Raw genomic sequence first — 26,935 nt, 5'->3', positions numbered from 1 at the left:
GGACTCTCCTTGATTTGGTTTCTTGGGAGAGCTCTCTGTTCAGGGGCCTCTTGAAAAGGTTCCTCCCTTGCCGTGGTCAGGAGCGGCTGAGACACACAGGCCAGGGTAGCTTCTCAGCGCGCCTCTTCCACAGTCCACCCCTGGCATCCTGCACTGTACTAGAAAGCTTCCCTTCCTCAGTAGACCTACCTGCCAGGCGCTGCCCAGTCTCTGCCTCTCTGGCTAATGTGACCTGACAGGGCAGCTTTCCCCACAGGGATTCCCACCACTGCTTTCTTCCTGGTGAGAATGTAACTCCAAGCAGCAGCCCTAACTGAAGGCTGATCATGAAATTATTGGCAAGGCCAACGAAGACGGTTAGAGACTGTGCCTAACCCTCCGGCCCGTGTAAACAAGGCTCTCTCACCCACCGGCCAGCTGTGCTGCCTGCGCCCTCTGGGTCAGGCCCTGATGTGCGCTCCTCTGCTCTTCCCCCACCTGCCTCTCCCACAGTGGCCACCCTCAGCTCATGGCTTGCTTTCTGCACAGATCTCTTCCCAACACATAGGGTTACTGTACCTCTCTCCGAAACAGGCCTGCTGCTTTGGAATGGGGTATCCCCTTCCACCAATATATCCTAAGTATGAGTCCTAGCCCCAAAATGCAGGGACACAAACGACATCACATTTGTGGCTGTGTTATAAAACCAAATTAAAATTCATTTTGTTTTGTACATTGACATAAAAATATCTAAGATCTTACCTAAGGCTTCTGATATCCTCTTTAATGGTTTCCGGGAAATAAATCTTTGGGCACCTCTTACACTATTACCTTATTCTCGTTCCAGGAGAAACCCTAATGGCCAGCTCCGCAGGTTTTCATCCTGTTTTAAGAGTGTTCATTCACCATGAGGGACAAATTTTACCCAGGAACCAAGGTGTGTGCTCATTATCTCAAGGGTTCTTTATCGTCATAAACCCTCACAAGAAAAGTGGCTACTTCTCACTAAAACAGTGTTCATGGTTTCTGAGCAAAGTAGTCCGCGGGTTACTATATTAAATTCTGATTAAAGTAGCAGTAAATATTCACTTAGGAGGGCAGACATTTTATATAAGGGAATGTAACATCTAAAAGCTTACTTTCATTGTGAAGAATGCTAATAATTATTGCTGCTTTATGTACAGTAAACAGCATAGAACCTTGCAATTCAAAACAAAAATGCACGTGTTGTACAGTGGTATCGTATCAGATGTGTATTTAGTTTATACAAATATACAACAGGGAGATGAGGTATACAGGAAAGAGAGGCTACAGAGTATCTTGGATAGTGCAGGTGATTCTGCTCTCTTTCCCCCAAGCATTTGACAAACAAGCTTTGGCATGAGCATGAGGTAGGAGAGCTCAGCCCACCGTTCCCTTGGGGCTGTCCACAACATGGAAATCTCTGTCCTGATTGTGGTTCTAGTACTTGAAGACGTGCCTATTCCAAATTAGCACGGCCTGAACAACGACTTTGCCTGGTGTTTAACCAAAGAAACTCCTATAGTATGTTTCAACACAGGGGAAAAACCTGTTAGACGTTCATGTATCAATATACCACACCTAATGGGTAATTTAAGAGAAAAGTGTAATTTTGATCACACCAACCACACTTAGAGAGCTTACAGTCCAACTCATCCACCCCTTTTAAGCGGCGACTCCACCGCATACACCTAAGTCACACAGACTCACATAAAACGTTATCTTCTCTCTTCCCGCTAGAGGGCAGCCGTGTATAGACTTGGAGCTTAGAGAGTCCGGGAAAAAAACAGCAAACCAGTTAATCAGACTTACAAGGTATTTAGAATTCTATAGTTTTACGTTACCTTGAATGTGGCAAATGCATCTGACGCTATGTCAAATGTTGACATTTCGACATATCTGAAGAAATCATAAAATTGTTCTGACCACAAAATGATTTTTGCAAGTGGTTCATGTCTGATGCATTCTCTCAACATTATTCCACAATTTAGAGCTATTTCTGGAGATTCATACCTACAAAAAGAAAACAAACCATGATTGCTGTTTTAAAACTCCTCTAACACTGAACAGCTCAAATTTTTAGAACAAGAAATTTCAGATGTGTCCTAATTAAGTGACCAGAGCAGGTTACTGCTTAGGGGTAGTTATTCTAGAAGGCATGCACACACTAGCTGGTGACAAATGCTTCAAGCCAAAGAAAAATAACGATAAATAAATAATAAATAAATGTCATATTTTAGCTAAAAGATTAGAGAAGTATTTAGGGTCACACCTTCAAATAGGGGTAAGATTTACGTGTGGTGCTCTTAAGACTTCAGAAAAGCCAAAAGCTAAACCAAAAACCATTATGAAACAAAATGGCTTCTCTAATTCCTAGTATCCAAAACAGCATTTTGATATCCAAAACAGTATATCAAATATACAGCATTTATACTTCATTGTTTCAATATAATAGTCAAAACAGAACCTTCAAGACTCTTGGCAACGTGAACCCTACAAAGTTGAAAGCCTGATCTGAGGAGGTCACAGTCTGTTTGTCAAGGAGAGCCTGGAGGACTCCCCCAGTGGGTGCTGGGGATACCCTGGCATCAGTCACGCACACACGGTTGTGTCTCACCTCGATCAGGAAGGAGCCCCATTTTCCTCTCAGCTGCGCTGCCCAGTCCCTTCTGACGGGGGTCCAGCCTCGCGGATAGCCCCCGGCCCCTCCACTGCCTTTTGGGCTGCATGCACCGGCTTCGTGTCTTTCCCACGTACCGGCTCCTCAACCCTCCCGCACTCCTTGCATTTCCCAATGTTCTGCTTGCAAAAGACCTCTTCCTGGCTAAAAGAAACGTCTCTCAAAACGTAAGTTCTACTTAGTGTCCCCACACGGCCAACCTTTGCATCTCTGTCTTTGAAAAAGGAAAAGAAAAACCTCTCTCAGTTCTCCTTTCTACCCCTCAGACCGTTCCTATTTCTTGCCTGGCTGAGGGCCTACCTCCGTGGCTGCCAGCCTACCCGTGATTGCCTGTACACTTTCATGGCTCCCACCATGACTCCACAATTCCCCTACTCAGGTCTGCTCCTAAACTCTAGTTAGGCATTTTCTGTTGCCTCTGGACAACTTCAGTTAAAAGTCTACCAGAAGCAGTACATATCTAAATTCAAATCTCATCTCCCTCCGCAAAACAGCCGCCCTCCCCTGCTTCCTCATTTTTATAACTTGGCGCCACGATTTTGTTTCAGATACCCAGGTCTAAAACAGGTCTTCCAGAACTTTCTCATCTGATAATGTAAGTGTTCTATACCTGTGCTGTCCACTGTGGTAGTTACTGCTAGTCACATGTGGCTAGTGAGCACTTGAAATTTGGCTAGCTGACTGAGGGACTGAATTCTAAATGTTATTTAATTTAAATTGATTTAAAGCAAAATGATGGAGTGTGTTTAGGAGGTACTGCTTTGGACAGAACAGTTTATACCTTCCCCCTTTCAGCACATCCAAACCTTCCCATCTTTGGTGTTGCCACGACCCATCCTTTTTAATGAGACTTCTCTGAAATATTTTAGTTTCATTTCTTTTCATCCGTCCCCACTGTTGCATTAACTCTCCCCTAGAGAAAGGCAGGAGCTCCCTGACCAGTATCTTTGTTTAAGCTGTGTCTAACCCATTTACCCAATACACTAGGGTATCAATAGCATTTCCAGTTCAGGAGTTCCAAATGATTTCTACTTGCTAATCAAAGACAAATTTCTGGGCTTAATGCCCAGGCTTCCCGTCATGAGATCTGTTCCTACCGTACAATGTCCTCTCTCACTCTGCCATCAAGCACTCACTCCTATTTCCTTATTGCTGCCCATCACTATGTTCATTCCTATCCCTGGACCTAATCTCCTTTTTCCTAACTATGCAAATTCCAAACCTTTGGAACTCCAATCATTAGACTCACCCCTTTTACCAACCCTTGTGCCTCACTGACTAAACACTTCCTCCCCTGAAATCCTACAATACCACTCATTCTCTAGCACTGGTATCCCTCTGTCGTACACAGGTTCATCACAGAACTTCAAGAAGCTCCAAATGACTCTTTTGTATCATGTATGGTCCAGCAACTAGAATGCTGACCAGCGCTTTGGTCCTGAAAATGTCTGCTCACAAAATGGCTGATTGTACAATTCACCTTTACCGACCTTAATTTAATAATCAGGAGACTAGAAAGACAAGAGTAAGACAGTTTGGTACAACAAGTTGGGCAGGTTTTGATGGTGGTTTGTCAAGCTTGTCTTAAATGATTAAGCCATAAACCATTGAGTACAGGGCAGACAGTTATGCTGCACAGCCTGTTAGCACTAGGGAGGAAAACACATCAACGTCAAGTCACCAGAGGAAAAACTACTGCCTCCAGATGCCTTTGAACACTAGCAACAAGATTACATTCAAGTACACATGGACACCAGCAGCAGAAGTCTCTCCCTGATGTCTAACAACAAAGTACTTCCAGCCTATGCAGGTGGTCATGTTGCATGCAAACTGTCTCAACTCAGGAACTAAGGTACAGAAGCTTGAAGGTTCCTTGAGGAAATGGCTGTTTCCACGTCTGGGGCAGGAACCCGTACAAAATGAGCAAGGGACATCTTGTGCCAGAAAGCATGAAGCAGTCAAAGACTAACAGGGTCTTGCCAAAAGGACATGAGTACCAACTTGAAGGAGCTTCCCAATGGCCCAATGATGACACAATGTGGATATAAAAATCTGGACATAATGACTGCAATGGACTGAAATACATCAAATATATGGAAACTCCCCCTACCCCCAGACTTGAGTTCATAATGACTAGTTCACCAATTTAAAAGAACAGAGGACAAAGAAACACACTAAATGAAACCACAGGGATGCAAAATCCAAAATATGTCATTTTTCTATAGAACAAATGACCCAGTTGCTTCAACAGGTAAATGGTTTAAAAAAAAAAAAAAAAAGAAAGAAAGAAAGAAAGAAAAGGCATAAGAGTCATATGAACCAAATACGGTTTGAGGACCTTGCTTGGAACTGGATTTAAACAAACTAACTGAAAAATGGCACTTTGTGGGTGAAAATCCGGGACATCTGAACACTGAGTATAAGATAACATTGGGTTTGTATGTGGTATCACGACTATGGTAAAAAAAAAACAAACCCTCGGACGTTTATGTCTAAAATCCTAGGGATGTGTGTAAGGAGGGAGAGGAGGCGGCAAGGGTTACCCGTAAGAGTGACAGGAGGTTAGTGACAGGCAGAGCTGGGGAAGGGGTAGGAAAAGGCTGGTTATTTTCTTCCCTCCAGCTTTCTGCACATCTTCTGCTCTAAAGGCTAAAAAGGGGAGACCAATACCAGCTGCATTTTCTAAGCTTCTCCCCCCTCACGGAGTTTTCTGCTCTGGCCCACTCACATGAGAGCTTTCAATTCTTCTTTAAATTGTACCTTAAAATTCTCACTTTACATGATGTTTAACAATATTTATATCATACCTCTGGCTACTTTCAAGTGAAAATATAGGCAAACTAATTTACAGATTTTAATAACCACTGCTTTCTATGGAAAGTAAATACTCGGTTTAAAAATACACAAAGGCATCTGGAAGGTGCTCTAAGAACACCAAATTTTCAAACTACTCACTACATGTTTACACACGCAACTCTGGATTGGTAACAACAAAAAATTAGATGCCAAAAGTTTTGTATGGCAACATCTGAAGAAGCAACATAGATATTTAGAAATAGAAAGAAGGAAATAGAATGCTGGCATCAAACACATGCACTGACTCATGCTCTGTCTAAACAAGTCTGAACTTGGGGGAAGTGTTAAACTGCAGAGATATGAATCAGAGGGAGGCAAGCTATAAAGCGAGGGGTAGGAGAGCAAGCTGATTCACGCCAACAGTGATGCCAGTAAAAAGCTTGTCTGCCAATTTAATAGAACAGCACCAATGCTGGGACAAACAGATGCACAACAGACCCAGAGCTGGCAAACAACCCTTGTGCAAAACGACAGGGGGTGACCTTGCCAATCAGGGAGGCTCACTCCTGAGGGAGAAAAGGATTTGTTTTCTTTTGTTTTGTTGAAGTTTTCAGGCTTTTTTGGCTTTTGTTTGTTTGCTGATAGTAACACACTACCATAAATGCCTGCTTATCAGCCCAGTCATTCATTCCAGGAAGATGCAAGGTGAGTTACCAAGTAAGTGGGTTAGTGAGTGGACACACACAGGTAAAAAGCAAAGGGCAGACTTCATAAACATGTCCTTTGTTGACACAACACAGATAAGCTATATAGCACCTGAGCTCTACTTCCCAGGCAGCTTCTACTCCCTCACAGTGTGCAGGTCTGTCCAAAGAAGACGTCTTGAAACACATCATTTAACTGATAGTTCAGAAAACCTCTTAAAATCTAAGGACTAGAGGTAAGACCACAGAAGACTTTTTCCTTCAGTTGTATAGGATTTGAGAATTTAAGGGCTCATGATTCACCTACCTTTTAACTCCCATATGGGAGTTTAGCTCATTGGCTGAATTTTAAGGAGGGAAATGTGTTAAGATGTATGGAAAAATGAACTGATTGAACTACAGAGAAAATACTTTCCCACATTTACCATCTTGTCTTTGCCCAAGACCATCTTTCCTTTTTATTTTTCAATTGAGAATATAAATTTTGTTTTGTACATACCCTTTCAATAACATGAACAAAATATTCTGTTGAGTGCAGATGTATTCAACAGTAGGAGTTCTTGTACCAATTTGTCTTCTGAGAATATTGTTGAAAATTTGAGCCACGTCTTTTTTGCCCTATTAGGAATACAATCATTAAAATGTTTACCCGACTAACCACCAAAGAGCCCATCCACCCTCCCAAGTAAACTCAAATTAATGCATTGCATTTTTGTAAGTATGACTGAATATCTGACTTTAAAATGTTCACAGATATTAAATGTTCGTATTTATTTACAATTCCAGATTCTATGTTTTAGTAGTACACTGTTTTTAACATGAGCAATTTATGTTCACAAAGTGAAATCTTACTGCATATAATTTCAACCATTTCTAGCCCTTCGGATCATATGGACTCACATATGAAAAATAAAACCCTGCTATATGCTTACAGTGTTCAGGTATCTGATTCCCACCCATATGGAACAAGCAGCCTCAAATAAAATGCTCGTGTTGTAAACAATACATATAATTTCCTTTTACAGTGATAGAAGGAAGAGAAGCTGCCTTCTGCTAGTATAATAAAACTGAAAGAATCCTGTAAACAGCTGAGCTTTCATGGCAAGTAGACATATACCCCTATTAAACGAGACCTACTTTAGAGAGATTTTATGTAGATTAATAATGAAGGCTCTAAGTACCACAAGATACAGAAATTCAGAGATCAGAACTATACAATCATCTTGTACCAAACAAAATAGAAGGGCTTTACTGCTATACAGTGAACCTTATAATCAGAAAACTGCCCAAGAAATTAACACACGAAAACAAACCCCTGAGATTTTTCAGAATGGCCACCTGGTGCGAGGCTGACAAGCCTGCAGGAGAGTAAGTGAAATGAGACCTTTCCAGAGCCAGAGACCATCCTGTGCCCTGCGCTAGGTCAGGAGAAGCAATGGCAATCTCTAAGAATACACATCAAGGGCACACACTGCTCTTAAATTTGAGTCTCAAATGAATATTAAATTCAGTGTCCAGGTCAGGGAATAGATGAATGGACAAAGCAGAAGGAACACTGCATTCCCAACTTTGCAGAGGAAATAGAAATTGCTTTTGGTGGAATTTGATACACTATTAAAAATACATGATATCATCTACACATGGGAAGTAACTTTATCATCTGTTCTACAAAGTAAATTTTTATTGTCCTTTAGTATTAAAATTCTATTCAAGTAACCTATGAACCACACCCTCCCATTGCTCTCCCAAGTTGGATCTGATTACCCATCTGCAGTCCTCTCCCCTGGTTTTTCAAGCACCTGGACAGACACCGAACCGATCACTCAGGACGAAAAACCCTGGCCTTAAAACAAAGCACACCCATGACAAAGACTCAGAGGAACCTGCTCATACCCAAGCCCTTCATTACCGTATCGACTTCTCAGACTACCTTTCAGACTGGAATCAAGGACCATTACTGTCACTTTTAAATTCACCGAACATCTGATACGGCACGATTCAGCTGTAAAAGCTCGGGCAGTGATATTTAATGCCTCCCAGGGCCAGGCAGGAGCCAAAGCTGGGTGAAGCAGGCCCTGAGACAGAAAAGCAAGCTGCTGTGTGCAGCACACCCCAGTGTGCCAAGAGGTGGGAGCTGCTCCATTTCAGCTGAGAAGCCAGGTAGGCTTTGCAGGCTCAACGTTGCCAGAGTCAAAATTTTCAAGAGAAGCCAGAAATTCTAGTCTTCTTTAGATTGTTGACTCCTTGAGAACCCAAGGCCAGTGAATTATGTAAAGCAGCAGCTCTTTATTAAATATAATGTAAACAAAAGGACACAACAAATACCTAAGAAACTTCACACACACTATGGGGAGAGAGGAGGCGGCCCTGCACCCCTGCCCGGCTCCGCTTATGGGGCAGGCAGCCGGCGCCCACTCACACGGCAGGAACCCTGCAGCCAAGAGCCTGATGGAATCTTGGGATCTTTCAAAGGAAAGAACACAAGGAAAAGGACCACGAGGAAGGCAGTGCGCTTGCAAGAGAAACGGCTTCTCACCTCAAAGTCAATGAGCTGCAGGTCAGCCACCAGCGTGCCCAGGAGCCCGCTGTTATACAGCTCCTGCGCCAGCTGCGCCACGGCCTCTGTCTGTGGCTCCTTCTCGTTCGTGCCGTACAGGATCTCCTTCATGGCGACCAGATTTTTGGAAACTTCTTCGGTGGCCTGATGTGGGGGAGAGGAGAAAAACAACTCCTTTAAAAAACCATGTACTGCATCCGTCCATTTGTTACATACCTTCTCTCCATATGATATCCCCAAAACTCCGTAAGAGACACTCGGGCGGGTCCGGCCCGCACTGGCCCTCGGGAGCTGAGCACACGCATGTGTGAACACATGTGAAGACCGACACACGCGTGGCGGAGGGAAGGCCAGCAGAGTGACAACAGGTACGCTGGAATGCCGAAAACTGTGTTAGGATGGCAGGAGCAGAACAGAGAGAGAGGGTTCAGTTCTGCCTCCCGTGGGAGGGAAAGGACATGGAAGAGGCCACCGGGCGGAGAGCCACTGAAGAGCGAGAAAGAGGGAAGAGGAGACTGAGGGAAAGGAATGGCATGCGGTGGGGATGAGTGAGGGGAGAAGCACAGAGTGTCTGAGGAAAGCGTGGCGGGAACAAGGGAATGACAGCAGAAGGCGGCTTTGGATGCCGAACATTTATGTCAGCAATAAATAATCACCGAAGAGCCTCCACTTCCGGCTAAGAGAGGAACAAGAGCCCGTTCTACCTTCCCCCATGAAAAAGATGAAAAAATAGGGGAATTTATTATATGAAACACTACATTTAAAACACTGAACTTCAGACAGCACAGGACAGTGACCCTCATGAGAAGGGGAACAAATGAAAAACTCACAATTGCCCCAGCTTGCCGCCTGGAGTTTCCAGGCCACTGCGCAGGGAGGGTGAAGGCAGGCAAAACAGGCGGTCTCCAGGCCCTGCGGAGACAGCTGGGAATCCGCAGTCAGAATACCAGAGCGGAGAGAAGCGGGCAAATACACACCCCAAATCAGGGAGCAGCCTGTCCATCTCTGATCTTCTCCAGAAAACCTCCTCTCAGCCTCCGTAACTATTCCTTTAAGAAAGGTAGGGCTAATGTTCCAGTCCCACCTTTGGAAAGATGTAGAAGACACTAGACCATGACTTCCCTATAAATGTCACAAACGTTAATGTAGCCTGAGGCTACCATTAAGAATTTTTGCAATTAAATCATATAATTCATTTGAATCCATGTCTTTGAGTGACCCTGTAATGAAGGCTTCAACTCCTCCCACTATTTAATTTAACCTCATTAGCGGCCCATTGTTCAACACTGTGGAGGTTATTTCTGGATTCTGAAGGACATGCAACATACCAGCTATCACTCTCATATCTGCATTACCTGCAAATTTGATAAGTATACCTCCCACGGCCTCAATCATTAACCAAAACACCTAAAAGGAGATAACTCTGAACAGAACCTACCATTATGACTTTGAATCATCATGCTCTTTTCATGATCTACTCATAATCTTTGGGCATGGTCACTCAGCTACTTACATATAAACCTATATCCAAATCATATTCAAAAGGCTTTTTTTTTTTTTTAAAGAGATTTTTATTTATCTGACAGAGAGACAGTGAGAGAGGAAACACAAGCAAGGGGAGAGGGAGAAGCCAGCTTCCCGCTGAGTAGGGAGCCCGATATGGGGCTCGACCCCAGAACCCTGGGATCATGACCTGAGTCGAAGGCAGATGCCCAACAACTGAGCCCCTCAAAGGCTTTTTGTTAAACACCTGGATAAAATAACACCTGACCCTTGAACAACAAGGGTCTGAACTGTGCTAGTCCACTTATACATCCATTTATTTTCACAGGACAGTACTAGAAATATATTTGCTCTTCCTTATAATTTTCTTTCTTTTTTTTAAAGATTTTAATTTATTTATTTGATAAAGAGAGAGAGATCACAAGTAGGCAGAGAGGCAGGCGCAGAGAGAGGGTAAGTAGGCTCCCTGCTGAGCAGAGCCCAGGACCCTGAGTTCATGACCTGAATTGAAGGCAGAGGCTTAACCCACTGAGCCACCCAGGCGCCCCTGCTCTTCCTTATGATTTTCTTAGTAACATTTTCTTTCCTCTCTCTGACTTTATGGTAAGAATACAGTATACGATACATGTAACATACAAAATGTGGTGACTGCTGATGTTATCCGCAGGGCTTATAGTCAGCAGCAGGCTACCAGTAGTTAAGTTCTGGGGGAGTTGAAAGTTTTATGTGGATTTCTGACTGTGTGGGGAATCTGTGCCCCTTACCTCCGTGTTGTTCGAGGATCAGCTATATACTATTTCTTACACATTTCTTGAATATAAGACAATGAAATTAAGTTAATTTGCTATGACCTTTTTTCCCTAAGCCTATGCTGATTCCTGATGACTAGGATTTTCTTTTCAAAATGTTTAAGAGGATCCTAGCAATCCCACGCAGAACTTCTTCAGTATCAGTGGTTTGCAGAATCTTTACCTTCTCCGGTCAGCTGTTACTGCCCGATTCTGTGAATGTCGTAGGTTTCTGATAGCAGCTCATCATCCCACATACCAAGTTTAAGTACCCCAAAATGTGCTTTTGGGGGACAAGTATATAAAATCATTTATCAACAGAAGATGTTCTCTAACAAACTAATTACATGGGTTATTTCTGTAATTTCATTTTATTAATCTTTATTCTTAAGCTATTTTCTCTGACAGGGAAGAACCTGGATTTAGTGCATTTCCTGAGTGTGTTATCTGCTGATTTAACACCAGTGACTCGAAGTAGTAGGCCCAGCCCCCTGTGCATCTCTGGCTAGATCACACTTTTGAGGCTCTCGGCAACCTTTCATATGCCTCAGGTTACATGTGCTCTTCTTTGAAATCATGAAATGATTTTAGATTTGAATTCAGACCACACTCTATGCTCTAACAGTAAAAGACAAATAAGAAGGGAGGGGAGGTGATAGCTAAAAGGTAGGAGGTTTCTTTTTGAAGTGATGAAATGTTCTAAAATTGACTGTGGTTATGGTTGCACATTATCTGTAAATAAACTAAAAACCACTGAAAGGTACACTTTAAATGGGTGAATGGATGTGTGAGTTATCTCAATAAAGCTATTAAAAAAAGGGGAGAAGCCAGGAAATAGCAACTTATGGTATTTCTTAGATGAAAAGCAACCTGGACACACGTGTAAAGCCCTCTTCTTCCCACTGAGAAGATGGTACTGTCACCTGTATTATAGGCTGAGGACGGGTGGACATCAAAGGCACTCCCCTATCTGCTAACCACTGTACTCGCCTGCTTATGCAGATCCTTGTGATACAGAGAATGGATTGTAGGGAATTCAAGGAAATCAGTTAGTGGGCTACTTATGGAAACCCTGTGGCTTTCTGAGGAACTCACTTGTCTGTTTTCTCACCTCCTCATCCAGCCAACTCCTTCTCACTTGATTTTTTCTCCCCAATCAGTTTCAAATATGATCAAGACTCCCATTAACAAAATCAAATAAGCTCTCCCTTGGCCAACCCCAGAGCCCTTTCCCACTATTGCTCACCCTAAGCAAACTTCTAAAAAGCATCTACCTGTGTGTGCTATAGTCCACATCTTCTCCTGGTCCCTCCCAGCCCAGTCCCATGGGGCTTCTCCACCTAGCGCTTTACAGCTTTTAGCCACTCACCAAAGACCTGCCTGCCAGGAAATACAATTCTCTGTCTTTAGTACATGTTAGATCTTGGCAGCAGCTGAAGGTGTTGATTACACCCTTCTTTTAAAACTGCTCCTCCCTTGTCCTCTGTGACTCACCACCACCCTAATTTTTCCTGCCTGTCTCCCTGGTTGCTCCTTTTGCCTCCTTCTTGACTCATTCCTCTTGACGAGGCCATTTAAATATTGGGAATCCCTCAAGGCAGGGTACAAGGTCTATTCTTCTCATTCTATCATCTCTTCCAAAGTGATGTCATCCACACCCACAGCTTTAATTAACACCTCAATGCAGATACCTCACAGATTCCTATCTCTAATCCAGTTCTCTTACTAGTACATTCACATTCAAGAGCCCACTTGCAATGTCTCCGCTTGAATGTCTCAAGGCACCTCAAAGCTAACACAAGTGAAAACAGAACTCATGATCTTGCCCTAATGCCTGACACTCTTCCCTTGTTCTCTACTTCAGGGAATGGTACGGTACTACTACTGAAGTTCTTGTGCATGCTGGAAACTCAGAAGCCATCCTTAACCCTTCCCTCTTTCTCACCCCGCCCCAATATCTAATTCACCACATCTCCCAAATCCATCCATGTATCCCCATATCACCACCTGCCACGTCAGAATCCCCACAGTTCTTGCCTGGACTACTATAAGTAGCCCACTAACGGATTTCCTTGAATTCCCTACAATCCATTCTCCATACCACAACTAGAATGATCCTTTCTTAACATAAATATGATTGTCATGACTTCTGCTTCAAATATGCTCCAATTACCTATTGCTCTTCGGTTGGAGAAAATTTCTTAACATGTCCTGTAAGACCCTGCACTACAGTTCCTCCCCACCATCTATACGCCACTTCTCTGGTCACACTGGCATCCTTTCAGGATCGTGGCACATGTGGTTTCCTAGGCCCATGCCCCGGCCTCACCTCTTGGCCAACTCACATTCTTCTTTCATCTCTCGCTCAATGATCACTTCCTCAGAGGAGTCTTTCTTGCTAAATTCTATCACACCTTTACCACTGCCACATACTTCTTTTCTCACAGTTGTACATAATTCTGCTTTTCCTTGTGATTTCTAATTAATGTGTTCCCTTCTACTCCATCAGAAGCCCCATGCTGGCAGGTGTGTCATACTTGCCTGATGAATAGCTGAAAATCAGTAATCTTGACCACCAGGATATTAAAAAAAAAATCCAGATGAAAACTGGATGTGGGGAAATGTGATATTATCACACCATGAAGGCAAGTAATTCCTAAAAAACACAGTGCATGCATGAAAGGCAATCTACCTGGCAGAGCAATAGCCGTGAGCAATGAACATAAACCCCTGTGTTTGCACAGAGAAGAGTCTGGAACGAGACACCCCAAACTGAGCATAGACTGCCTGTGAGGGCAGGGGAAAATACTTTCCTTTTTCACTTGCTCTACAATTTACACCTTCCTTTACACCCATGGTTAGTTGCCATCTATAGAGGAAAATCGGCAGCATAACATAAAAAACTAAAACTCATCAACCTTATTATTAGCAGTCTTGAGAAAAAGTACGTTCATATTTCAATTGATGGCTTTTAATTTTATGCGTACGTCAACTATTTGTGTGATATCGGTTCCCCATTACATGGATAATTACAAGTTGATTAAATAAAACCTTAAAAAAAAAAAAGAAAAAAAGAAACATGTCCAAATTTTCCTGAAAGATGATCAGAAAACTTTGGGCACCTGGGTGGCTCAGTGGCTTTGGCTCAGGTCATGATCCCAAGGTTCTGGGATGGAGTCCCACATCGAATCCCGTATCAGGCTCCCTGCTCAGTGGGGAGTCTGCCTTTCTCCCCCTCCCCCTCCCCCTGTGCTTGTGATCTCTCTCTTGCTCTCTCTCTCAAATAAATAAAATCTTAAAAAAAAAAAAAAAAGATCAGAAAACCCTAAGAAGTATTTTACCAGAAAAGGTGATGTGGCAAGTGTTTTCTGAATGAAGATAGCATACAGAACAAATAAACTTGTCGGTTCCTGTGTAGGCTTGGCTTGGCCCCCTTTATCAGCATTCATATCAGGGAGCCCGCCTAGTCCCCCGTCTCTGGCCTGCTGGCATTAAGTCACCACGTTCTCTGCCTCTCTGACCACATCCTCCTTATTGCACCTCCCTGTCTGTCCCTTCACACCGAACGAGTAAGCGAGTCACACTTACCGCTTCTCCAAGCACTATACCTTTTTTCAAGCTGCTGAGACCATTGTGTCACCTAATCCACCAGGCTCCTCAACGACTGTGTTACCTGTCCTGCCAAGACTGCATGTTTCTGTGCTGTGCGTGTCCACAGCAATGGTCTCTTGTTCCCCTAAACAATGTTGGATGTTCTTCACTGAAATTTTCTCTAATTCTCTACCTCAGCTCCCAGGTTTCTCAGCACTATAGAGAAAGTGCTGGAAACTGTGTACACTTAGTTGGCTAAAATTCATGCTGTTCGATGGCCTTTAATACAGTCAGAAACATTTCTTCCATCTGGATTATTTTCAACTAGGAACTCTTAATAACAGATGCTTCAAAATTGCTCCACTTTCCTCAAGAGACTTCAGTGTCTCTTTCACTCTCTTCTCCCTATCTGAACAACTAGCTTCACTCCTTCCATGTTGAGGTAAGACTTCATGAACGTCGGGGCACCAAAGTTCAAATAAAAAATAAAAATCTTAAAAAAAAGAAAAAAAGACTTCATGAACTTCTCCATCTCGATGTACGTCTGCCATCCTCCATCCCGACCCTGGACATACACCAGAATCACTTGGGATCTTTTTTAAAAATGCCCAAAGGGGCGCCTGTGTGGCTCAGTTAATTAAGCGTCTGCCTTTGGCTCAGGTCACGATCTGGGGTCCCGGGATTGAGCCCCATATCAGGCTTCTTGCTTGGCAGGGGCCTGCTTCTCCCTCTCTATCAAATAAATAAATGAAATCTCAAAAAAATTAAAAATAAAAAAGATGCCCAATCCCCTCAAGAGACATGTAAAGGAAAAATAGTTCTTTCACATGCAGACACCATCATAACTGTGTGACAGAGTAAGTGAATGGTAACGGGACCACTGACCTCACGTGCCTCTTGGCACTGCCAAGGGTACAACATTACTTCTGTGATTTTGTCTCCAAAAAGGCATCACCTGCATTGAATCATGAGGAAACATGAGCCAAACCCAAACTAAGGAACAGTCTACAAAATAACTGGCCAGTACTTTGCAAAAGTGTCAAGGTCATAGGAGTCAATGGAAGACTGGGACACTTCCAGATTAAAGGAGAGTAAGGAGATGGGACAACTAAATGCGATGTGTCATCCAGAACTGGATCCTGGTCCAGAAAATGGACATGAATAGGACAACTGATGAAATCTGAAAAAGACCCATGGGTTAGTTAATATTATCATATAAATGTCAGTTTCCTGACTCTGATCATTAGACTGGTTATGAAAAATGTTAACTTTTGGGGAAGCTGACAGAAAGGTATTCTTTTTGTAATCATTTTATAAGTCTAAAAAGTTCATCTACTCTCTTATTTTGCTTTTTCTTCACAAGTGAGAGGCATCCCTCCTGAGTTCCAAGGCTGATGATGGTTCTATATATGTGCTGGAGAAAGGGCCCCTTGCCTCCAGTCCCCCACGTGCAATTTTGCCAGTTGTGTGGGCCTCGTGGAATGTGCAGACTCCACACCTCAAGATCTCAACTTCCAAATAAAGGCTCTCCCAGTTCTCTACCGCCCCATCCTCTCTCCTCACTCTCTCACCCTGACATTTTTCTCTCTCCTCAAGTGACCCTGAGTGTTCACACTACTCCTGTCCACCCTCGGAGCCCCACACCCACAAAGCCTTCCCTCACTTCCCCTGCTCTCCTCCTCTGATGCCACAGCACTCGCTTCCCTGTTTCAGCCCCCCGCCCTGTAGGGTCAGATCTTCTCATCTCTACCTCTCACTTCCCTTATTACAGGGCTTTGGAAAAGGCTTGCTTACACTTTTTGTTCCGTCCCCACTCCCCTGTCTATGATGGTGACTTATACACGATGTGACTTCATGATTTTGTTAATTGACTCAATTGTCCAAGACATTTTGTCAGCTGAACACAGTGTTCTAGGACACAGACGCCATTAAGTTTCATGGACACAGACTACTAAGAGCAGCCAACTGTTTTACAAATATGTGGTCGTGAAGAGAAGCATGTGAAAGCATTAGCCCCCTCATCACCAGCCACTCACTTGACTGGAAGGTGACAAGGATCACGCCTCACTAAGCCTGCTGCTGTGGATCACGCTGCTGCCCCATGGAGGTAAGAAGCATGAAACTCGAAGTTCTTAGTTCTTTTCTTGAGGCTTTCTGAGCCACACATGTGGGAATCTGAGGATACTCCATGGAGCAGAGTCACGGAGAAAAGAATCCAGGGCTTGACAGAACTTCTCAGGGAAAGGCTCTGAGTTGAGAAGTGTTATTGCTAACTGCTGGGGGCCAGGCACCTTAATCCTCTGCCAAAAACCCTCACTGACTTCCACATACAACTGACGGTAACACATTTCATTTTAATTAATATCCCAAGGGATATTTTTTAAATTAAATGATTTAATTTATAGGATCAACTTAAGTAGTAACCAATATTCCAAAGTTCACATCTCACACTCACTTCACTAGTAACAATATCAAGGCTATAGACTAGAGCTCTTTCGCTCCAAGTGTGAAGACATAGGAGCTACTTCAAATTTTTAAAGTGTAGTATCTGTATGATAACTTCTCCAATTAGAATTAAGGCTGGGAGCCTTTCCACTGCCTGCTTTCCCATTAAGAAATACAGCAAAGTGGGAAAATAAATTAGCAATCCAAACACTAGTAAAAATAGCCTATATCAAGACCTCCAAAAACTCAGGTTTTTGTGTTAACTCTTGCGTTAAGGCCAACGTTCCCACAGTACCCATCACTGTACTATTTTACCAACATTAGTGGCAACCACTCGGATGCAAAATAATGATATGAAAATATAATTTTAGAAGACAAAAGGTGATCCTCACTTGATAAGTGAGTTAGTGCTTCTAGACCATGTCCCTGAAGTGCTCATAGCCCTTTTCACCCACTCCTCCTTTGGACCCAACAAGGCCCAACTACTCAGGAGATCTCAAAGTGACTTCATAATAGGAGTGAAAGATGACAAGGTGGCTCTTCAGAGGTGCAGACATGGGGCTGTGTGGTAGAAGACTGGGTCTGCCCACTCTCCGACCCAGTTTTTAATAAAGTTACTAGGTAAGCCCAACTTTAAATATAAAGCACACTTAAAAATAAGCATGGCAAAAGTAGTATGTTTAAAATATAGATATGTCTGCTTCAGAAATTGAAAGGCAAAAAACCCTTTAAAAAAAGATATTCTACTTCATAATAATAATTAAGTTAAAATGGCACAGTATTTATTTCCTCCTGCCAGAAATAAAGACTTCTTTTTTTTTTTTTTAAAAGATTTAATTTATTTGACAGACAGAGATCACAAGTAGGCAGAGAGGCAGGCAGAGAGAGAGAGGGAGGAAGGGAAGCAGGCACCCTGCTGAGCAAAGAGCTTGATCTCAGGACCCTGGGATCATGACCTGAGCGGAAGGCAGCGGCTTTAACCCATTGAGCTACCCAGGCACCCCAGTAAAGACTTCTAAAAGTCTGGTGAGTGAAAAATAAATTGGTCCAACAAACTGGATGGCAATTTGGCAAAGTGTATCAAAAAGCTTTAAAAGATGCAATCTCCATAAATCACACATTACACTTCTAGGAATTTACCCTAGGAAAATAGATAATTACACAAAGATATAAGTATAAGCAGTGTGATTTATAATAGCGAAGAACTAGATGAAAAGTTATCCCACTGAACTGGTTAAATTATAATGTACCCATAAAATGGAAGACCGTGGCAAGCTTTAAAGATAATTAAGTAGATCTATACTGATATGCGAAGATGTGAGCATTAAAATTGAAAGATAAACCAGGTTACAGAACAGTATGATCCCACATTCATTCACTTATTTGCTAGGAGAGAGAGGGAGGGGGAACATATGAATGAGAATCTGTAAGGATATCCTACCATGTCAACAGTAGTCACTTCACGTGCTAGTGGAATGAGAAGGAGCTTTAAACATAAAGATACACACAGAAATCCATCACAACTACTAGGCATAATGAAAGGAGCACAGCTCTCTCACACACCTCCCCCAGATGCCTCATATCCCCTCGCTACCTACAGAGTGCTCACGAAAAGAGAAAGAGAGAGAAGTTGCAGATGTCAGCCTCTATGTCTTCAAATGAACAGGGCTTTGGCAAATAGATGCTTAGGTAAGGAGAAAGAACTTGATGACGAAGGTTGTGAGCCAGGAATACAGAGGCAACATTTCTTTCTTTCTTTTTTTTTTTTTTTAAGAGACTATATTTTTAAGTAATCTCTACAGCCAACCTGGGGCTCAAACTTACAACCCTGAGATCAAGAGTCGCAGGCTCTCCTGACTGAGCTGGCCAGGCAGCCCAAGGCAACATTTCTTATATCAGTCAGTCAGGAGGAGAGAGGGATCAACCAATTTTCTCAGAGAAAATGAATTATGAATTGAAATGCTAGATTTAAAGTGATGCTGCAGTATGGAGTCAGAGTATCTTAAATGTTGAAAGGAACATCAGCGATCATCCAAATAAGTGGTGTTGTTGTTGTTTTTAAAGATTTATTTATTTGAGAGAGGGAGTGAACACGTGTGTGGGAGGGCCAGGGGAGAGGAAGAGGGAGAGTCTTGAGCAGACTGTCTGCAGAGCCCAACACAGGGCTCAATCTCCGACTCTGAGATCTAGACCTGAGATAAAACCAAGAGTCAGGCGCTTAACCAACTGTACCACCCAGATGCCCCAAGTGGTTTTTAAACCCTTTTGGGGCCACTGATATCCTGCTCCCTACTTCTATCCATCACCATTTTTCAAAATAAAAGTCTTACATAGAATCCCAACATACAAATGAGAATAAAGTAAAAAAAAAAAAAAAAAAAAAAAAAAGGGACAAAGGAAGAAGGAGCACCTGAAACCACAGTCGGCTTCTCTAGAGCACACCTTTGGAATATTAAATTTAAAAGCAAAAAACCACACAAATATGCCCTTTCCCTTGCCCCTGGAAGAATCCCTCCTTTAATCGATCTCATCAGAAATATCAAAGTTTCTCTAGATAAGCAGGTGGCAAACTTTTTATGGGTCATATAGTATTTGTCACAACTACTCAATTCTGCCACTGTAGCAGGAAGGCAGCCACAAACCATATGTCAATGAATGGGCATGGCTGTGTTCCAATAAAACTTTATTTATTAAACCAAGTAATGGGCTGTCCTGGGCTGCAGTTTATTGACTCATGAACTGGAAAATATTTGGTGGGTAGAAAATAGGCCAGAGGATATGTGGCCCTAGAGTTAGCCGTATACAACTATCAAATCCTCTCAATTCTCCCTCAGTAATCTAGTTGCATATCTGGCTTCTCCTCATCCTTTAGCTTTCCTTGTCACCAGAGTTCTCTCACAAAGTTCATCTTCTGCCACTATATCTTCACCAATACACTTCCAATCTCACCCCAACTCTGACTGAAACATTGCTAGCAGGAATGAAAAGTGGTACAGCAACTCTGGAAAAGAGTTTGGTGGTTTCTTGCAAACTAAACATGTGGTTACCTTATGACCCAAGAATTGTACTCTTGGGCATTTATCCCAGAGGAATGAAAACCTACGTTCACATAAAACCTGTACAAAAATGTCCAGAGTAGCTTTATTTCTAATAGCCAAGAACTGGAAACAGTCTGGAGGTCCTTCAACGGGTGACTGATTAAACACACTGGGGTACATCCATAGAATGGACTAATAAAACTCAGCAATCAAAAGGAATTAGCATTACTCACACGACTACTTGCCCTGATCTTGTGGGAATTAAGCTGAGTGAAAAAAAAAAAAAAAAAACCAGTCTCAAAAGGTTATACACTGTATGATTCTATTTATAAGATAGATACTCCTGAAATAACAAAATTACAGATTTGGAGAACAGATTTGTGGTTGCCAGCAAGGATTAGGGAAAGGGGGAGAGGAGATGGGTGTGGCTATAAAGGGATAGCAAGGGGGGCCTTGTGGCCACAAAACAGTTCCGTGTCTTGACCCTGGTGGTTACAAAGAAACCACATAGCTACACACATGCAAGAGGCACATGCTGCGCACACACATGCAACAGGCGCATGCTGCACACACACACAGAAAACTGATGAAATGGGAACAAGGCCTGTGGACCTTATCAATGTCAATTTCCTGGTCTTGATACTGGATATAATTATGTGCCATTCCACCACTGGGGGAAACTGGGGGAAAGGTACCAAGGGCTCTCCCTATATACCTTCCTGCAATTTCCCATGAATGAATAATTGTTTAAAAATAGATTTAAAACAAAACAAAACCACCGCCACAAAGATTTCTGCAGCTCCCTCAGTGTATCTTTAGATTGTATATAAGGCCTTTTCCAATCTACCACAACCTACACCTGTAGCCTCATTTCCCACCAGACCCCTCTATCCGGTCACCCCTATAATGTCACCTTGAACTTGTCACCATATTCTGGACATATCATAAACTGTTTCACATTCCATTCCCTCTCACTCTTTGCTGGCAGCACATTAAAATCCAGTTCAAATGTCAACTTCAAACTTAATGCTGTATCTTAATGCTGTATACTCTGACACAAGTAGTACTGTATTATCCTCCTGGTTCCACAGAATTTCATGCATACCTCTAAGTCTCTCTATACTGCATTATATTATTTATATGCCTATTTCCTCTAGTAGATTATAAACTCCTTAAGAACAGGGACAAAATCTGATCTATGTGCCCATCTACCTGCCCACAGAGATGAGGGCACTAAAATGCCTGTGGATTCAATCAACTTGGTAATCTTTTGCAAAAGATGACAATGGAAGTAAAGTCATCTTTTCCAAGAGCCTGTCCTACCAATCACCATGCACATGAAACTTGGCACAAGGAAACATAATTAAGAAGGGAATCACTGTTTATAAAGTCATCTTTTTAAAGAACAATTTTGAAATGATCTATTAAGCAGAATTTTCCATGCTTCTGTTCACCATTAGTTTATATAATCAAATCTATTATAATTTACATGTGACTAGTTATTATTGAGAAATGCCTCAAAGAGCTCAGATTTTTTAGTGGGGGTGGGGAGAAGGGAGGCTTAAATCATTTATTATTTTGTCTTACATTTTTCTTTGTTTTAAAGTTTTATTTACACAGTGTAGGGATAGAAGGTACATACCTCAATATCATCAAAGCTATCTATGAAAAACCCACAGCAAATATCATTCTCAATGGGAAAAACTGAGAGCTTTTCCCCTAAGGTCAGGAACATGGCAGGGCTGTCCACTATCATCACTGCTGTTCAACATAGTACTATAAGTCCTAGTCTCTGCAATCAGACCCAAAAAAAAAAGGCGTCCAAATTGGCAAAGAAGTCAAATTCTCACTCTTTGCAGATGACATACTTTATGTGGAAAACCCAACAGACCCCACCCCAAAACTGCTAGAACTCATACAGGAATTCAGTAAAGTGGCAGGATATAAAATCAATGCACAGAAAATCAGTTGCATTTCTATACACCAACAAGAAGACAGGAGAAAGAGAAATTAAGGACTTGACCCCATTTACAACTGCACCCAAAACCACAAGATACCTAGAAATAAATCTAACCAAAGAAGTAAAGAATCTGTACTCAGAAAACTATAGAATCCTCATGAAAGAAATTGAGGAAGACACAAAGAAACGGAAAAACGCTCCATGCTCATGGATTGGAAGAATGTTGTGAAAAGGTCTATGTTAGCTAGAGCAATCTACACATCTAATGCAATCCCTATCAAAATACCACCAACTTTTTTCACAGAAATGGAACAAATACTCCTAAAATTTGTATGGAACCAGAAAAGACCTTGAATATCCAGAAGAATATTGAAAAAGAAAAGCAAAGCTGGTAGCATCACAGAGTCGGACTTCAAGCTCTATTACAAAGCTGCAGTCATCAAGACACTATGGTACTGACACAAAAACAGACACAAAGATCAATGGAACAGAACAGAGAGCCCAGAAAGGGACCCTCAACTCTATGGTCAACTAATCTTCAACAAAGCAGGAAAGAATATTCAAGCGAAAAGACGGTCTCTTCAACAAATGGTGTTGGGAAAATTGGACAGCCACATGCAGAAGAATGAAACTAGATCATTTCCTTATACCACACATGAAAACAGACCAAAAATGGATGAAAGACCTAAATGTGAGACAGAAATCCACCAAAATCCTTGAGGAGAACAGAGGCAGCAACCTCTTTGACCTTGGCTGCAGCAACTTCTTGCTAGACACATCTCCAAAGCCAAGGGAAACAAAGGCAAAAATGTAACTTCTAGGACTTCATCAAGATAAAAAGCTTCTGCACACCAAAAGAAACAGTCAACAAAACCAAAAGATAGTTGATAGAATGGGAGAAGGTATTTGCAAATGACATATCAGATAAAGGGCTAGTGTCCAAAATCTATAAAGAACTTAGCAAACTCAATACCCCAAGAACAAATAATCCAATCAAGAAATGGGCAGAAGACATGAACAGACATTTCTGCAAAGAAGACATCCAAATGGCCAACACACACATGAAAAGGTGCTTCACATCACTCCCATCAGGGAAATACAAATCAAAACCACAGTGAGATACCACCTCACACCATCAGAATGGCTAAAATTAACAAACCAGGAAACCACAGATGTTGGCAAGGATGCAGAGAAAGGTGAACCCTCCTACATTGTTGGTGGGAATGCAAGCTGGTGCAGCCACTCTGGAAAACAGTATGAAGGTTCCTCAAAAAGTTGAAAACAGAGCTACCCTATGACCCAGCAATCCCACTACTGGGTATTTACCCTAAAAATACAAATGTAGTGATCTGAAGGAGCATATGCACCCGAATGTTTATAGCAGCAATGTCCACAATAGCCAAACTATGGAAAGAGCCTAGATGTTCAATGAGGGATGAAGGGATAAAGAAGATGTGGTATATAAACACAATGGAATATTATGTTTCAAAAAAATGAAATCTTGCCATTTGCAACAACGGAACAACTAGAGGGTATTATGCTAAGCAAAATAAGTCAATCAGAGAAAGACAATGATCATCTATCTCACTGATATGTGGAATTTGAGAAAGAAGGCAGAGGCTCATAAGGGAAGAGAGGAAAAAATGAAACAAGATGAAACCAGAGAGGGAGACAAGCCATAAGAGACTCTTAACCTCAGGAAACAAACTGAGGGTTGTTGGGATGGAGGGGGGTTAGAGGGTTGGGGTAGCTGGGGGTAGACACTGGGGAGGGTATGTGCTATGGTGAGTGCTGAGAATTGTGTAAGACTGATGATTCACAGACCTGTACCCCTGAAACAAATAATACACTGTATGTTAATAAAAAATAATAAAAAATAGATTTATTTGAGAGAGTGCACACCCAAGAATGTGAATGCGCACACATGAGCAAGGGGAGGGGCAGAGAGAGAGAGAGGAAGCAGACTCCCCACTGAGCACGGAGCCTAATGTGAGGCTCAATCTCAGGAACCTTAGATCATGACCTGAACCAAAACCAAGAGTCAGGCACTTAACTGACTGGGCCACCCAGGCAACCCTTGTCTTATATTTTTCTTTCTTTGAATTTCTTTATACCCACTCTTTAGTAAAAGAAACATTTTTAAACAAGTGTCCTCTAAATACATACCAATCTATATTTAATGCCTTAAATATCAATTCATTCTCAAAAAGGGATCTATTATATGATCTCATTGAAAAAAAAGGAAGTTTTTTTTTTAAGGATTTTATTTATTTATTTGACAGACAGATATCACAACAGGCAGAGAGGCAGGCAGAGAGAGGTGGTGGGGGAAGCAGGCTCCCTGCCGAGCAGAGAGCCCGATGCAGGGCTCGATCCCAGGACCCCAGGATTATGACCTAAGCTGAAGGCAGAGGCTTTAACCCACTGAGCCACCCCAGGTGCCCCGAAAAAAGGAAGTTTTTAAATCAAAGTAAATTAAGATAAAGGATGTGAGATGGAATCTAAAAGAAAGCTGAAAAATATTGCTGGTGCTAAACATTTGATAAAAGCAATTCTATTTTCACATGAATTCTTGTGTTAATTAAAAAAAAAAAAAAACTACTCCAATAAACAACAGACCCACACATCTCTCTCTAATAAAGAAAATGTCTCAGCAGTCTAAGCTGAAAGATCATGGACTAATAATAACCTATTAATAACCTTCTGGTGTCAAAGATTACTCTAAACAAGTTGAGTAACCATGAGTCACTGTCAAATGGCTATGCGAGAAAAGGCTACTCCCTTTGCCCCTCTTAAATATGCCAACATAGAGCAAACTTATTCCTCTCATGAAATGAGTGAATATAACCATTCAACACTGTGAACACATGTATTCACAGCAATGAAGGCACCCAAGTGTAAGCTGAACAGGCAGTTGTACCTTCTTTATATAGCATGCGGTGGGCAAAGAGTGTGTAAATAGCCATTATATACACAGATTTATGTGGCTGTTAGCAATGAAAGAACAAATTCCACCCCATCCCACTCCACCCTCATGCCCCAGTTACCTAAAAATAAGGATGGTAAGATAAACCATTTTTTCCCTAAAAGGGTAAGGGAAGTAGTTTTCAAATTCTTTTAAAAAGGTGTGGCATGGTACCTAAGGAACTAATCTATTTTTATTATATACAATTCTTAATAAGGCAGCTGTGTAGCATATAAAACAAGCAAAAATAATAACATATTACAAACGGGAGAATAAGCATTCAAATGTTGTATTTACCATCTTTGTCTACAAAATCACAAGAAATGAATGAGAAAATGCCCATGGATATAATGAGTAAAGCAGAAACAGGCAAAGATTCACCATGGGTTTGGCAGAGCCGAGAGTGAAATCTCATTGTACTGGTTATATTAGGAACAACAGCTTTCTTTATATGGATCTTGAGAATAATGACAGGAAACTATTATACCTCAAAATAAGACGGATGGCTATTCTTTATGAAGGAACCTTGCAAAATATGGTGTTTTTTTCAACATAAGGATGTGTCAACCACGCAAAGCTTGTATTTCTTCTACAAGACCTAAGTGGGCTCTTGGCCTGTGTCAAATACATATCCAGAGACAGAAATCTGCTCTCCTGAAGGGAAGCCAATTTTTACCTATTATTTTTCCTAATAGCAAGATGAAATTGGACTCTATGTTTTACTTCCACTTACAGGTTTTAACTCTACCTCCTGCCACTATCTGGAACCTTCCCTTTCCTCATATAAGATGATCCCCTAAAAACTTTTAACTAAGAGCCTAGGGCTCACATTTTATTCTTTCTCTACTTCACATCTCCATCATTCAATTATTCAATTATTATTCAATTATTCAATTACTCCTCATGGCAGAGTTCTCAATCTCTGTGCCAGATGGACATTCCTCTCCCAACACATTCTAGTTTCTCTATATCCTCAAGTATGGACTGGTCTATATACAGCAGAAGACAGTCACTTCGAATTTAAATACTATATTTCTATTATTGCCACCTAGGCTTTCAATAGTCTTTCTGGGTACTTCACTACATGATCTCTTCTCAGGGCAAAGGCATGTGGTTTGTAAGCCACCTCTATCTCAGCTGGCCCATGGATCGTCTTTTCTTACTCTCTTTATTGAATTATAATTGACTAAGAAGAAACCACAGAGATTTTCAAGTGTACAATTTTATTAAGTTTAAACTTATGTGTATACCCATGAGCTCATCAAGATATATTAAACATACCCATCACCACTAAGAGTCCTCTGAAGTCCCCTACTTTGCCAACCCCACCCTAACCCTCCACATCCCTGCCAATCCCAAAACAACCACTAATCTACTTTCTGTCATTATGGCTATCCATAGAATTTTGCAGAAACAGAACCATACCTTATGTACTCTTTACAGACTGGTTTCTTTCACTCAAAATAATAATTTTGAGATTCCTTCATGCTGTTATGTAGATTATGTTAATTGCTGAGTAGTATTCCTTTCTATGGATGTACCACAACTGGTTTATTCACACACCTGGACTATTTCCTACTTTACACTATTATAGATAATGTTGCTATGAACAGTTATGTACAAGTCTTTGTGTGGACATGTATTTCTTGTTCTCTTGGTAAATACCCAGGAATGGGATGCTAGATGCAGAATTAACTTTTAAAGAAACTGTTAAACTGTTTTTGGTAGTGGTTTCCCATCTTACATTCCCACCTGCAGTTTCAAATGTTCTGCATAATCACCAACATTTGGTACAGCCTGAGTTTTCAATTTTTGCCATTCTAATAGGTGTGTAGTGGGATCTCCTCATGGTTTTACTTTGCAATTCCCTAATGATTCATATCTTTTCAAGTGCTTATCCAAGTGTTT

At 41.7% G+C, this 26,935-nt stretch overlaps 1 protein-coding gene across 1 annotated transcript in view; it reads right to left on the bottom strand.

Moving 5' to 3' along the window:
- CAB39 (calcium binding protein 39) overlaps positions 1-26,935 on the bottom strand; it is an 86,121-nt gene that overhangs the window by 16,038 nt on the left and 43,148 nt on the right. Inside the window, exons 3-5 of the mRNA XM_059393695.1 lie at positions 8,717-8,881; positions 6,680-6,798; positions 1,845-2,013 (exon numbers count right to left, since the gene is read on the bottom strand). Coding sequence (XP_059249678.1) covers positions 1,845-2,013; positions 6,680-6,798; positions 8,717-8,881 — 453 coding nt within the window. The remainder of the gene's footprint in view (positions 1-1,844; positions 2,014-6,679; positions 6,799-8,716; positions 8,882-26,935) is intronic.

The sequence above is a fragment of the Mustela nigripes genome, chromosome 3, assembly GCF_022355385.1.
Source record: "Mustela nigripes isolate SB6536 chromosome 3, MUSNIG.SB6536, whole genome shotgun sequence".
NCBI classification, from domain to species: Eukaryota; Metazoa; Chordata; class Mammalia; order Carnivora; family Mustelidae; genus Mustela; species Mustela nigripes.
The sequence above is the reverse complement of the archived record's forward strand: the minus strand, read 5'-3'. Positions and strand labels throughout refer to the sequence as shown.